The 12,458-nt window shown below is 55.9% G+C and overlaps 2 protein-coding genes across 2 annotated transcripts; both read left to right on the top strand.

The window, feature by feature from the left end:
• The first annotated feature begins 488 nt into the window (after nt 1–488).
• Nucleotides 489–5,197, top strand: LOC101546676 (glutathione S-transferase Mu 2-like). Its single transcript, XM_055138956.1, has 8 exons — nt 489–624; nt 923–998; nt 1,388–1,452; nt 1,720–1,801; nt 1,888–1,988; nt 2,707–2,802; nt 2,880–2,990; nt 4,798–5,197. The coding sequence occupies exons 1-8, from the start codon at nt 589–591 to the stop codon at nt 4,885–4,887; spliced, it is 657 nt and encodes a 218-aa protein (XP_054994931.1). The 5' UTR covers nt 489–588; the 3' UTR covers nt 4,888–5,197.
• A 2,677-nt stretch (nt 5,198–7,874) lies between these two features.
• On the top strand, nt 7,875–12,227 carry LOC101546243 (glutathione S-transferase Mu 1-like). Its single transcript, XM_004620066.2, has 7 exons — nt 7,875–8,123; nt 8,498–8,562; nt 8,841–8,922; nt 9,011–9,111; nt 9,891–9,986; nt 10,068–10,178; nt 12,000–12,227. Exons 1-7 carry the CDS (start codon nt 8,114–8,116, stop codon nt 12,087–12,089), a joined length of 555 nt encoding a protein of 184 aa, XP_004620123.2. The 5' UTR covers nt 7,875–8,113; the 3' UTR covers nt 12,090–12,227.
• The last annotated feature ends 231 nt before the right edge of the window (nt 12,228–12,458 follow it).

Raw genomic sequence — 12,458 nt, 5'->3', positions numbered from 1 at the left:
TCTAGGTCCTGTGGCAATTTGGGACTGAGGGCCTCCATATCCCCCTCAGCATGGGTATCATTTGGATCCTCAGGTCCATCCCCTCAGTGCACTTGTCCTCCAGAACGTTCTCCATCCCACTGAGAGCGGCTGCCAGAGAGGAAGGTTCTAGAACCTTACCTGGTCACATAGTCCTGCTGCTTTCGGGCTGCTGGTGCAAGGTTCAGCAGCAGAGAGGGCCCTGGGCGGCAGCTGGCTGAGCCCCAGAGATGGGTGATGCATCTGGATGTGGTCAGGCATCCTGACCCGGGACAGGGAAGGAGGAGGAAGTGCTGCTTTACGCTGTTGGGAACAGACGCTGCGTGGAGGGGCAATGCGTGAGGGCACAGGTGGCATTAGTGTCTCGGTGCCAGAGCCAGCCCAGGATTCCTGTCCTGCCTGTGCTGTGTCTGGGCCTCTGTGGCTCCTCCTCTAAGGGGCAGGAAGGGGTGTGAACCAGGGGGCGGAGCGGGGGCGGCTCTGAATTCTGGCCACGTCCCAGCCCTGCTCAGCGCATAAAGCCAGAGCCCAGCTCAGCAGAGCCATCTGCTCCAAGACAGAACCTGCACCATGGCTATGACCTTGGGGTACTGGGACCTTCGGGGGGTGAGTGAGGGGCTGAGGGTCATGGAAGGGGACATGTGGGAGGTGCTGGGTGCTGGGGTGTGTTGTAATGTGGTTCCTTCTAGGGCCTGCTGGGACCCAGGCCACCCCTTAGGGTGTGTGTGTGTGTGTGTGTGTGTGTGTGTGTGTGTGTGTGTGTGTGTGTGTGTGTGTGTGTGTGTGTGTGTGGTGTGTGTGTGTGTGTGTGTGTGGTGGTTGGTGTGAGAGGGAAGGCTGGGGGTGTGTATAGAGATCACCTGGAGTCAGGGTTCCCCTTGTCTGACTCTGGCCGTTCTCCCAGCTGGCTCACGCCATCCGCCTGCTCCTGGAATACACGGACACCAAGTATGAGGAGAAGAAGTACAAGATGGGCGACGGTAACTGCCAAGGCCTTGTGTCTCCCTGACTTCGGCAGATCCCCACGCGCAACCCTGTGCTGGCCTCCTCCTGCCCCGCTCCTGTCTCCATGAGACAGGCTGCCGCACCCTCACTCCTTGGCCTGCTTCCAGGGAAGGGCAGGAGAGGATTTGCTCACCCAGAAATTGTAGCTGGAAAGTTCCGCCTAAGGCTTTGTGGCAGTGCTACATAATCCTTTCCCATGGGTATTGGGGTTCTACTATGTATTGTTTTCCTCTAAACTGGAATGTGAGACTTGGATCAAATTACAAATCCTGTTTCTTGGGTCATGACACTGATTTAACTGCAGCTCCCCTGAATGAGGGGAGGCTTTGGGGAGGTCTTTCCTCACTCCATCTTCTCCACACAGCTCCCGACTATGACAGAAGCCAGTGGCTGGATGAAAAATACAAGCTGGGCCTTGACTTCCCTAATGTAGGTGCAGGGCCTGGTGGAATGTGAGGTTGTGGGATGTGTGAGGGGTGCGCCTTCTCCTGTCCCACCAGGACCTGGTGCCTCTGCCCCCCTGAGTTTCTGGGGCGCTGCCCAGCCTCTCCCTAGTGCTGGGCTCCAGCTCATTCAGTCCTCTGATGGGTTAACTTTGTGCCCACCCCGGCCAGACACTGGAGGGCCGGGTCCCTATGGAGAAGGTAGGATGCAAGGGAGCCTGGGGACCCTGTGACGTGCCCTGTTGCCTTTCAGCTGCCCTACTTAATTGATGGGGCTCGCAGGATCACCCAGAGCAATGCCATCCTTCGCTACCTGGCTCGCAAGAACAACCTGTGTGAGTGTTGGCGGGCGGGTGCAGGGGACAGGTGGGGTGCCCGGGCTGGCCTGGGGTGCTGAGGGGAGTGTGTGGTGTATCTGCAGGTGGGGAAACAGAAGAAGAGCAGATTCGCATGGACATCTTGGAGAATCAGATTATGGACTCAGTCATGCAAATGGCCCGGACGTGCTACAGCCCTGACTATGTGAGTCCCTCCTGCTGGGCTGGACACGGTCTGTTTCAGGGGCCCAGACCTGAGCACCCATTTCCACTCCTCCTGTTTGCCAGTTGCCCCTCTGCTACAATTCCCTAAATGCCTCTGTGACCACCCCCAGTGGCTGAGACAGTGTGACAGGAGAGCTTGGCTCAGGTCTGTGGTCTGAAGGGCATGCAGGCTCCTGTGGCATTCAGTTCCCTGCCCATGTTTGTTTGGGAGCCCAGGGCCTTCTTCATGCCACCTGCATGTTGCAGCACATTCTCCCAGGAAGCAGTGCAGGTCAGACCTTGTCTTCATTCAGTCTCCAGATATCCTGTTTCCAGACCTATCCCAGTGTCCATTCAGATTTTGTCTCCCACTTACTGAGATTTCTATTCTTTCCCCAAATCATTTCAGTTCTTTGTCTGATGTGCTCAGAGCTGGCCGGGGGACATGGCCCTCTGGGCTGACCCATGGGAGAGAATTGCACATCGGTGACAGATCAGGGACACGGCGGGTATGGGAGCCCCCACCCCCAGAGCACACACAGATGGGGGGGACCCACCGGACTCTGATATCACAGGTGGATGGTATCAGAGCTGGCTCCCACTGGGTGTAGTTTGGGACACACTGCTCATCCTTGGCCACTGGGGCCCAGGGCAAGCCTGGGGCCAGGTGACACTTGCCCAGGGAGCAGGGGTGAGTTGACAGCTGCTCTGTGTCTCAGGAGAAACTGAAGCCGGACTACTTGAAGGGACTCCCTGATACACTGAAGCAGTTCTCGCAGTTTCTGGGGAAGAGGCCTTGGTTTGCAGGGGACAAGGTAAAGGGGCTGTCTGGGCCGTGGGGTCTGTCGGGTTTCCCAGATGAGAGGGCCGCTCACTCTCCCTGTCTCTGCAGCTCACCTATGTGGACTTCCTGGCTTATGATCTCTTCGACAAGCTCCGCATGTTTGAGCCCCCGTGCCTGGATGCGTTCCCCAACCTGCAGGACTTCGTGGCCCGCTTTGAGGTGCTTCTCGGGGCCGTTGTCTTCCCTCTTCTCCCTGCTCTGTTGCTCGGCTGGAGCTAAAAGGAAGGAAAGCTCCTGTTCCCTGCCTCAGGCAGGACTTTGCTAGAACACTGCAGGGAAGGGTCTGTGCCATATTTCATCTCACAGCAGCCTGCACTGTGCTGCCAGAGCTTCAGCTCCATCTCACTGACGGGGAGCGAGGCCCGGAGGAGAGCGACGGTTTAGATCAGAGCCAGTCCAGGCCCTTCTGGGCTCCTTTGCCCTGGCGTCTCCAGCTGTGCACTGTGGTTCTCCTTTTCCTGAGCCAGAGGGGCAAGTCTGAGACCCTCTTCCAACTCGATTCCAGCACAGCGCAGAGCGCCTTAGGTCTTGTTCAGGCGTGGGTGCTCCTGGCTATGATGCAGGGGAATCTGGGAGGATGGTGGAAGGACAGACAGGGACAGTGTCCACTGTGCACTCCAGCAAGCTCCTTAGTCACCCCAGCCCTGTGTGGGGCAGCAGTGAGATCCCAGGAATTGGGGCTGGGGTTTGATATGAACAGGTCCTAGGAAGGGGGCTGCCCCCAGTTAGCCCGACTCTCTCTTGCAGAGGGGGCTGGTTTATTTCCAGCATGTACAGGGATCTGGGGATGAGGATCCATGACAGGAACATGGGAGGCACAGAGGGGAACAGCCTGGAGCCCCTCCTGGGCTCAGTGTCGCTGCAGAGTGACAGGGAGCAGCGTGGCTGTTGCTGTGGGACCAGTGAGGGCCCCGCTGGGCTCTCCTACTGCTCCCCCTGCCCCCCCCCCCCGCTCGAGGGAGCAATGTCTGTCTAAGTCGTCAGAGACGGAGTTCAGAGAATGAGCACTCGGGCTTTAGTGGCGTGTGTGCGGGTGTGTGGGAGGGTGGGGACCAGCCCGGGGCTCTGCATACAGGGACAGAGTTTCCAGCTGTCCCATTCCTGGCCTTCAGTCTGCCTCCATCCCGCCCCACTGTGAGGAATCTTCTGTTCTCTTTCTTGGGCCTGTTCGGGCGAATCACTTGGGGATTCGGCAAGGCTGTAGTAGTGATGGGAGACATGGGTGTCCCCTAGCTTTGGACCTGGCAGGTCTCAACAAGGCCCCCCAGTGGGAATCCTTTGACCAGGGGTGCTGTGCTCTGGGTTCCAGCACCCAGAGGGTCCTTGGCGAGAGGCTCTTGACTGGGCAGCTAGGAAAAGACTCTGGTCCAGCCCTGGCCCTGGGACTGTCCCTGTTCCTAGCATTCATGGTACCTGGGCTCTGGCCTCCTGTTCCTCTCCTTTCACTGCTCACTGAGTTATGGGGAGCCCGCCCTCTGCAGGCTGCCTAGGCATACTCGGATCATCTGGTTCTGTTCTGCTCCCCTGGGGGACCCTGGGAAGCCTGACGTCTCCTTCTGAAGCAGGAGCAGGTGTCAGTGACGGGACCCTGGGGGAGCAGAGGGGAGCACTGTAGGAAAAGTCCAGAATGGGGAGGCAGCCAGGCTGCTTTTCTGTCTGTGTGGAGATTGAGGAAGCTGCTTCATTCCTGTGTGCCTCAGTTTCCCATATAAGCTGCTTGTTGAGCCTCTCCTGTGCAGTGAAAGTTGATTTTAGTCTGCCTCTTGACCTGTTGTGATTTTAGGCTCCTGCACAGTGCAGAGTCTGACTGTGGTGGGAGAAACATTGGTTGTATTTGGCTCAGATCCTAGACCGGGTGTCCCAGAAATAGTGTCATTTGGCCTTGGCTGGTCTCACAGTCCTCACCCCCTGTGTGTGGGGTGAGTGCACCGTTTCTCATGCTAATCTGGCTTCCCTCCCCTTGTAGGGCCTGAAGAAGATCTCTGCCTACATGAAGTCCAGCCGCTACCTTCCACGCCCCGTGTTTGGAAAAATGGCGCTGTGGGGCAACAAGTAGGCGCTGCCAGGAAGGAAGCAGAAGTACAAATAGTTTGTGGTTTCTATGGTGGAGCCTCGTGAATATTTGGACTTTTCTACACCCTAAAGTCACCCTGTTGTGATTTCTCCTCCTTCCCCTTGTCCACCTGACTCTGTCTTGATGATTCTTCCGGCTAGAGCCCCTGGTCTCTGCTCCCTGGGGGGAAGGGTGGCATGGATTTCCCACTGTATCCCCCGCCCTAGTTCAGCCCTGCCCTAGAGACCAGGGCAGCTCCCTGTGGGGTGCCCCAGCCTCTCTGTTCCCCAGTAAAGCCTTCCTCAGTCTGCTGTGTCCCGTCTCTCTCTCTGAGTCCCAGACTCTGCCTGGAGCTGCTATTACCCCTGACTGACGGGATGTGCAGGGCTGGGGGACGGGTGGGAGGATCTGTGATTGCTTTCCGGTTCCTGTGGACACCAAGACAGGAGGCATCATGGGTGCCGGGAAGTGCAGCCTCTGTGTGGGATGGTCTGCCCCTGCCCAGGGCTGAGTGTATGAGTGAGCAGGGCCTGAGTTGGGGCCCCCCGAGGGAGCTCCATCTGCTTCCTTCCCTGGTGTGAGGCTCTTCCCAGTGTGAGGGTCCCTGGTCTCCTCCTAGAGGCTTTAGGGGCCCTGTCCAGGCTGCTGTGCCCATCAAGACCTGGACTCTGGGTCCCCCTTTGTGTCCCGCTGCCCAGAACAGGGAGTTCTGTTCCTGCATGTCTGAACCTGTTCTAATGTGCCACTTTTAGGGGTCTGGAGCTCTGAGGTGGGGGCTCAGCTCTCTCCTGGCCTCACTCGGAGCCTGTCGTGTTCAGTTGGTGGGTGGCCAGGTGATGGTGGTCACGAAAGTCCCTTCCATGGTGCATCTTTTTTATTATTTAAGACCTGATCCTTGGTCTCTGTGTGACTCTGGGGCTGCAGCGTGGACAGGAGCACGACATGCAGGGGGTCTTCTCTGCCCCCCAACACTCTCACTGCTCTGAGGGGCCCAGAGACTCCGAGGTCTGTGGGAATGTGACATCACTGCGGGCCCCCTCAGGTGCACTTGGGACACGGCTGCTCCCCTGGGCCTGGGTCTGGCACTCAGAGCAGTGTCTCTGCACCTGCAACTGGAGGTGACACGAGACAGCTCTGGTGTGTCCTCAGAGTGGAACCAGACTATTCGCAAGAACGTTTAGAATCTGGAAGCAGTACGGTGGTCCTGCCAAGAGCAGGGTGTCGGGGTGAGATGAAGGACTTGGAGGTCTTCCTCTCCCGATACTCGAGGTCGGGCTGTGCCACCTTGGGGGTTCTGCTGTCACCTGTGGAATCTGATCCTGCATCATTTCAACAATGTCCTTGTATTAGAGCTCAAGTCCCTGACTGGATTCCCAAACCTGGAGGCATTTGGGCTGGCTTTGAGGGGCTTCCCCCGATCTTGCTTCTTCTCCTTCATGTTCGCCCCTTGAGCTGAAGAGCCGAAGTAACACTCATGGCTGCATCTGGGTCTGCTTGCTCCTCGCATTGGTTTTCCAGCGCAGGGCTGGGCTCAGTGGATTGTGAGCTGCATGTTGGAATTAGTTCAATCTCTGGCACCATCAAAGTGAATTAAAACATTTATATGTATCGAAGAACCATAAGCTCCATTTCACTGATGGGGAGTGAGGCTGGGAGGAGAGTGACAGATCAGAGCCAGTTCGGGCCGTGCTGGGGTCTCATGGCCTCTGGCCTCTCCGGGCTGTGCTCTGTGCTTCTCCTTTTCCTGAGCCTAGGGGGCAAGCCTGAGACCCTTTTCCAGCTCAATCCCCAGCATAGGGCAGAGCAAGTGAGGCCTTAGTTCAGGTGTGGGAGCCACTGGTGATTGTGCCAGGGGATCTGGAAGGGCAGTGCAAGAACACACATGGATAGCGTCCACTGTGCACTCCAGTAAGTTTTGGGGCCATCCTAACACTGTGTGGGGAAGTACTCAGGCCCCCAGGACAGTGTCAGGGCTGGGGTTGGAACATACAAGAGGGTGCCTCTTTGGAAATGTTCTCTTGACATCTGTTTTGGGGGGGATTTCCCTGTCCTTTCGATTTTCCCTCTCTCCTGTCTCTGATTATCCTGATTCTGCCTGAAGTTGAGTAGATTGTTTCTTCGAGCTCATGGATCATATCTTTTCCTGGAACGACTTGGTGACAGGCACACAGGAACACACAGAAGGAGCCACTGCACACATTGCAGCCCAAGTACCTCTCCAGTCCCCTCACTTCAACCTGGGATGCCACGTCTGTCTGGCCCTGTGCATGGAAGCTGTCTCCTTGAAGTATCCCCCTGTCTGTGCAGGGCCTCTGCCAGTTACAGGTTCAGGGTTTATCCAGGAGGGCTAATCATTTACGTAGTGCTTACTGTCCTGGGACAGTTTAGAAGAGGTGGTGACTCTGAGGCCACATTCTGCGTTTTACCTGCTCCTTTTCCTGGGCAGGCAGTGTCCCTCCCACTGATGGTATGTTCTGGAAGATCAGCTGAAGCTTGGGAAGATTATAAAGTCCGGTGATACCTCCTGTACAGACTGTGTGGTCCAGATTCAGACTCTGCATTGGAGGGGCACCAAACCAGCATTTACTGGACAGTGTCACCTTAGAAATCAGGGGTCAGCACATATGGGCGAAGCTTAGTGTGGCTTTCTGAAAAACAAAAAGGTTTTGCTCTTTCAAAGATCTGGCTATTCCTAAAAATCACAGCCCGCCTGGGGATCTGGTGCTGGGACTCGTGGGCAGTGGGGTGCTGAGACATGAGCCCAAGGTCCTCTTGGCTGGTTGGCATGACTTTCATTCTACAGTCTGATTGGCTGGTACCTGGAGGGTGTGGCCCCCAGAGGCGGGGAAAGTTCAATTCCGCTGGGCCCCACGCTGGGTCAAAGAATAAAATCCTGAGCTCTGCAGAGGCCACTGCACTAGCAGGAAATCCAGCACTATGGCCATGACCTTGGGGTACTGGGACATCCGCGGGGTGAGTGAGGGGTCTTTCACTGGAATGGAGATGAGAGGGTGGGAAATGCTGCCAGGAAGTTCCTCTGGAGCTGAAGGTTCTGGCTAAAAGAGAGGGAAGCTTGATGCTCTAAGTATGGGATCATCTGGAGCAGAGAAGTCACTCTTCAAAATCTTCCCACTCTCACTTTTGTCCCCCGCATCTCTCCCAGCTGGCTCACGCCATCCGCCTGCTCCTGGAATACACAGACTCCAACTATGTGGAAAAGCTGTACTCCATGGGTGACGGTAATGCCATTCGGGCCTGCTCCAGTTCTGCCCGCCCCGTGCTGACATGGTGCCACACCCCATGCCCCCGGGCCCCTCTGAGGAGTGAGGGTTGGGGTGACCCCTTCCTCTCAGCCCCTGCTGGGTGCTGCTTGTCCCTCCAGGCAAAGCTGACAGGGGCTCCCGGCCTCCTGAGCAGTGATGGGATGGGCTCTTTTTGGGTCACCTGAGCAGACCTCCCCGAGCCTTCTCAGTGTCTTCCCCTCAAACTGCAACGAGAGTCTTGGTGAGAGTCCAGACCCAGTGGTTTGCGGGGTCGGGCTCACGCATCTGTTCATCCCGGAATAGGGCTGGGCTTTGGGGAGATCTGTCCTCACTCCATCTTCTCCACACAGCTCCCGACTATGACAGAAGCCAGTGGCTGAATGAAAAATTCAAGCTGGGCCTCGACTTCCCCAATGTAGGTGCAGGGCCTGGTGGAATGTGAGGTTGTGGGATGTGTGAGGGGTGCGCCTTCTCCTGTCCCAGCTGAGAACATCAGGACCTGGTGCCTCTGCCCCCCTGAGTTTTCGGGGCGCTGCCCAGCCTCTCCCTGGTGCTGGGCTCCAGCTCATTCAGTCCTCTGACAGGTTAACTTTGTGCCCACCCCAGCCAGACACTGGAGGGCTGGGTTCCATGTGGGGACGGTGGGATGCAGAGGAGGCTGGGGACCCTGTGACATGTCCTGTTGCCTTTCAGCTGCCCTACTTAATTGATGGGGCTCGCAGGATCACCCAGAGCAATGCCATCCTTCGCTACCTGGCTCGCAAGCACAACCTGTGTGAGTGTTGGTGGGGCAAGCACAAGGGACAGGTGGGGTGCCAGGGCTGGCCTAGGGGTACTGAGGGGAGTGTGTGGTGTGTCTGCAGGTGGGGAGACAGAAGAGGAGCAGATTCGTGTGGACATCCTGGAGCATCAGCTTAAGGACTCCCGTATGAAGCTTGCCATGATGTGCTACAGTCCCGACTTTGTGCGTCCAGCCTGGCGAGTTGGGGGTTTGCTAAGCAGGAGGGGCCCTGTTTCCTTCCCACTGGTCGCTCATGACTGCAGTGGGCACCAACTCCTTAGAGCATCTATTTTTGATTCTTAGAAACTATTCAGGCTGTTTCCTTCCATCCCAACACATACAGAGGCCAGCTACCAACCTGGGACCTTAAAAAAATTCTGTCCAGGGACTGGAGAGATAGTAAAGTGGGTACTTGCCTTGCACATGGCCCACCTGGGTTTAATTCCTGGCAACTTATATGGTCCCCTGAACACCATAGGAGTGATTCTTGCACACAGAGCCAGGACTTAGCCCTGAGTATCTCTGAATGTGGGCCCCAAACCAAAGAAACCCAACCCAACCCAACCCAAAACTTTCCCTGTGTCAGAGCCACTCAGTACCCATTCATTTCCTGTGCTCACCAGCTAGAATTTTCTACTCTTTCCCTGAGTCTTTGCTTCTGCCTGATGTGTTCACAGCTGGCCAGGTGCTTATGACTCCCTGGGCTACCCATGAGAGAGGATTGCATGTGGGAGTGACAGATCAGGGATACTGCTGTGTGCATGTCCTCACCCTACTAGAACAATTACAGATGTTACAGGATTCGTATATCACTGGTGGATGACATCAGAGCTGGCCCACACAGGTTGTAGTTTGGCATGCTCTGCTCTCCACTGTCAATGGGTGACCAGGTACAGCCTAGGGGCAGGTGACAGCTGTTCAGGGAGCCAGGTGTATGAGCTCTGGTAGTTGTTTTGTTGCAGGAGAAACTGAAGCAGGATTACTTGAAGGAACTTCCTGACCAGGTGAAACAGTTCTCACAGTTTCTGGAAAAGAGGTCCTGGTTTGCAGGAGACAAGGTAAGGGAAGACTCTGGGGGCCAGGCAACTCTCATTGCCTAAGTTTGGAGTCTGGGCTCACTCTTCCCGGCGTCCCTGCAGCTCACCTATGTGGATTTCCTGGCTTATGACGTCCTTGATCGATTCCGCATGTTTGAGCCCAAGAGTCTGGAAGCCTTCCCGAACCTGATGGACTTCATTGCCCGCTTTGAGGTACCTTTCCTGATTATCCATCCTTTTTTTTTAACTCCTTGGCCTTCCTTCTCTTTCCTTAAGATTTCCTAGCTCCGTAGGTAAGATGAGGAATAAGTGAAATTCTCTACGGGCTAGACTTTCTCCACCATACTGTTAGTATGTTACACGTATAATGTCAAATTTAATATTGAGAACAGTCCTAGTGTAGCAGAAGAATTGCATTCATTTTGTCGATAAGGAGCAGGAGGATGGAAGGAATACTCAGTTCACGGGCTAGTTCAGGCCATGTGGGGCTCCCTTAACTGCTGGCATTATGGGACAGACGTCAGGGACTTTTCTGGGCAGAGAGTTTTCTGCAGCCTTGGTGAACAATATGGATACAGCAGAAGATTCTGGACTGTGTATCTAATTGGCCATAGTAAAGCTGAGATATGGTAGTACTAATATTAAATATCAAAGACACAAAAGAATATGCTTCTCGTCTCCTGGCAGTTTGCTGGGGCAACATTGCATGGCTGAGGAGTGACATTGTTGTTGAGTTTGATCACTGGGTCCCCTTCACTGTGATACCTCTTTATGCCTCTTAGTCGCAGTTCTTTCCTTTCCTCCCTGCCCCGCCCCTTCCTTCCTTCTCCACTTCCCCTGACTCTTTCCTAAAGAGGGAGGCCGTGTTTATTTCCACCATGCTCAGGGATCAGAGCTCCTGGAGATGAGGGTCTGTGTCAGACTCACAGCGGGGCACATAGGGGAGCAGAGCAGCCAGGAGCCCCCTCCCAGGCTCAGCGCAGCTGGCGAGTGACGAAGCAGCGGGGCAGTGGGTGTGGGACCAGGGGCCACTGAAGGGGCACAGCTGGGCTTTCCTCCCACTTCTAGAAACACTGAATCTATTGATTGGAGAAAAACTAAGTTGGCCTTGGAGATATTTAGGACCTTGAACTTCTGGATTTCTCTCCTTTACTCAACTTGCTCACATCAGCCCGAGTTTTGGTCCTTGGCTATTTGTCCTTGGCAGGTTATACAACAGCTGGGAGTCCTTGGTGGTTGGGTGGTTGGAAAACAGTTGTGTCCTGCAGCCTCATTCTGTGGACACTGGAAGTCCAGGATCTCAAACACCTTTGAGCAGTGGGGGACATTCTCTAGCTTGGGAGAGAGGCGATGGCTCCTCAAGCATCTGAGTTCTATGCCCAGTTTGCCTGAGCAGGATGTGGTTGGATCTGGCCCAGCCCGGACCCTGCACCGTCCCTGTTCCCAGCACTCATGGTGCCTGGTCTCTGGCCTCCTGCTTCCCCTCCTCTCGTGCTCCTGTCTCCTACTCTGCTGAGTCACAGGGAGCCCGGCCCTCTGCAGGCGGCCTGGCACACTCAGAGCACCTGGTCTGCTCTGCTCCCACAGCGGGACCCTGGGAATCCTAGAGCCTCCTTCTGAAGCAGAAGCAGGTGTGAGAGACGGGGACGGGGTGCCTGCAGGGGAGGGTAGGGGAGCACTGTAGGAAGAGTCCAGAATGGGGGAGAGAACCAGCCTGCTTTCCTGCCTGTGTGGGGACTGAGGAAGTTGCTTCATGCCTGAGTGCCTCAGTTTTCCTTCTGATAAAGCTGATTGTAGGTCCTGTCCGCATGGAGGTGGTGAATTCTAAGGCTGTGTCATAACTCTGGTGGATTAAGGCACTGAGCCCTGTGGACCGCTAATGTAGTCTGAGTAAGATATTTGTTCTAGAAAATTTGGAACATTGGCAGGAGGTGCTGGCGAGCAGGATGGCCATCTCTTGCCAGGTTGTGTGTCCAAGGCTCTGCCAGAGGGGCTGCTGGCCTGGCTGACACCGACCTTCTCTCTCCCATGCAGGGCCTGAAGAAGATCTCCGCCTACATGCAGTCCCCCCGCTTCCGGCCGCACCCCATTTATACCAAGGTTGCCGTGTGGGGCAACAAGTAATCTTCAGGAGCTGCGAGCTGACTGGCTCCTGGGGACTCCTGGAGCCACTGCGTCATCCCGATGTCCCTGGTCACCACTTCCCTCCCACTGTTCTCATTTCCATGTTCTCCCTGCCCGTGTGAGCCCAGCCCCACTGCTCCCCAGTAAAGCTTCCCTCCCTCTGCCTGTCTGTCTGTCTGTCTGTCTTCTTCCTCTGGGTCCTAGAGCTGCTGTTTCTCATGACAGTCGGGAGGTGCTGGGATGGAGGTTTGGGGGACAGTGGGTGGGCTGTGTGTGACTGTTTTTTTGTTCCTATGGACCCCAAGATGGGAGGCATCGTCAAGTGCCGGGAAGGGTGTCCTCTGCGTGGGGTGTCTCCCCCTGCTCTTC

This window comes from Sorex araneus, chromosome 5 (assembly GCF_027595985.1).
Source record: "Sorex araneus isolate mSorAra2 chromosome 5, mSorAra2.pri, whole genome shotgun sequence".
NCBI lineage: Eukaryota > Metazoa > Chordata > Mammalia > Eulipotyphla > Soricidae > Sorex > Sorex araneus.
This window is presented reverse-complemented; position numbering and strand designations above follow the sequence as displayed.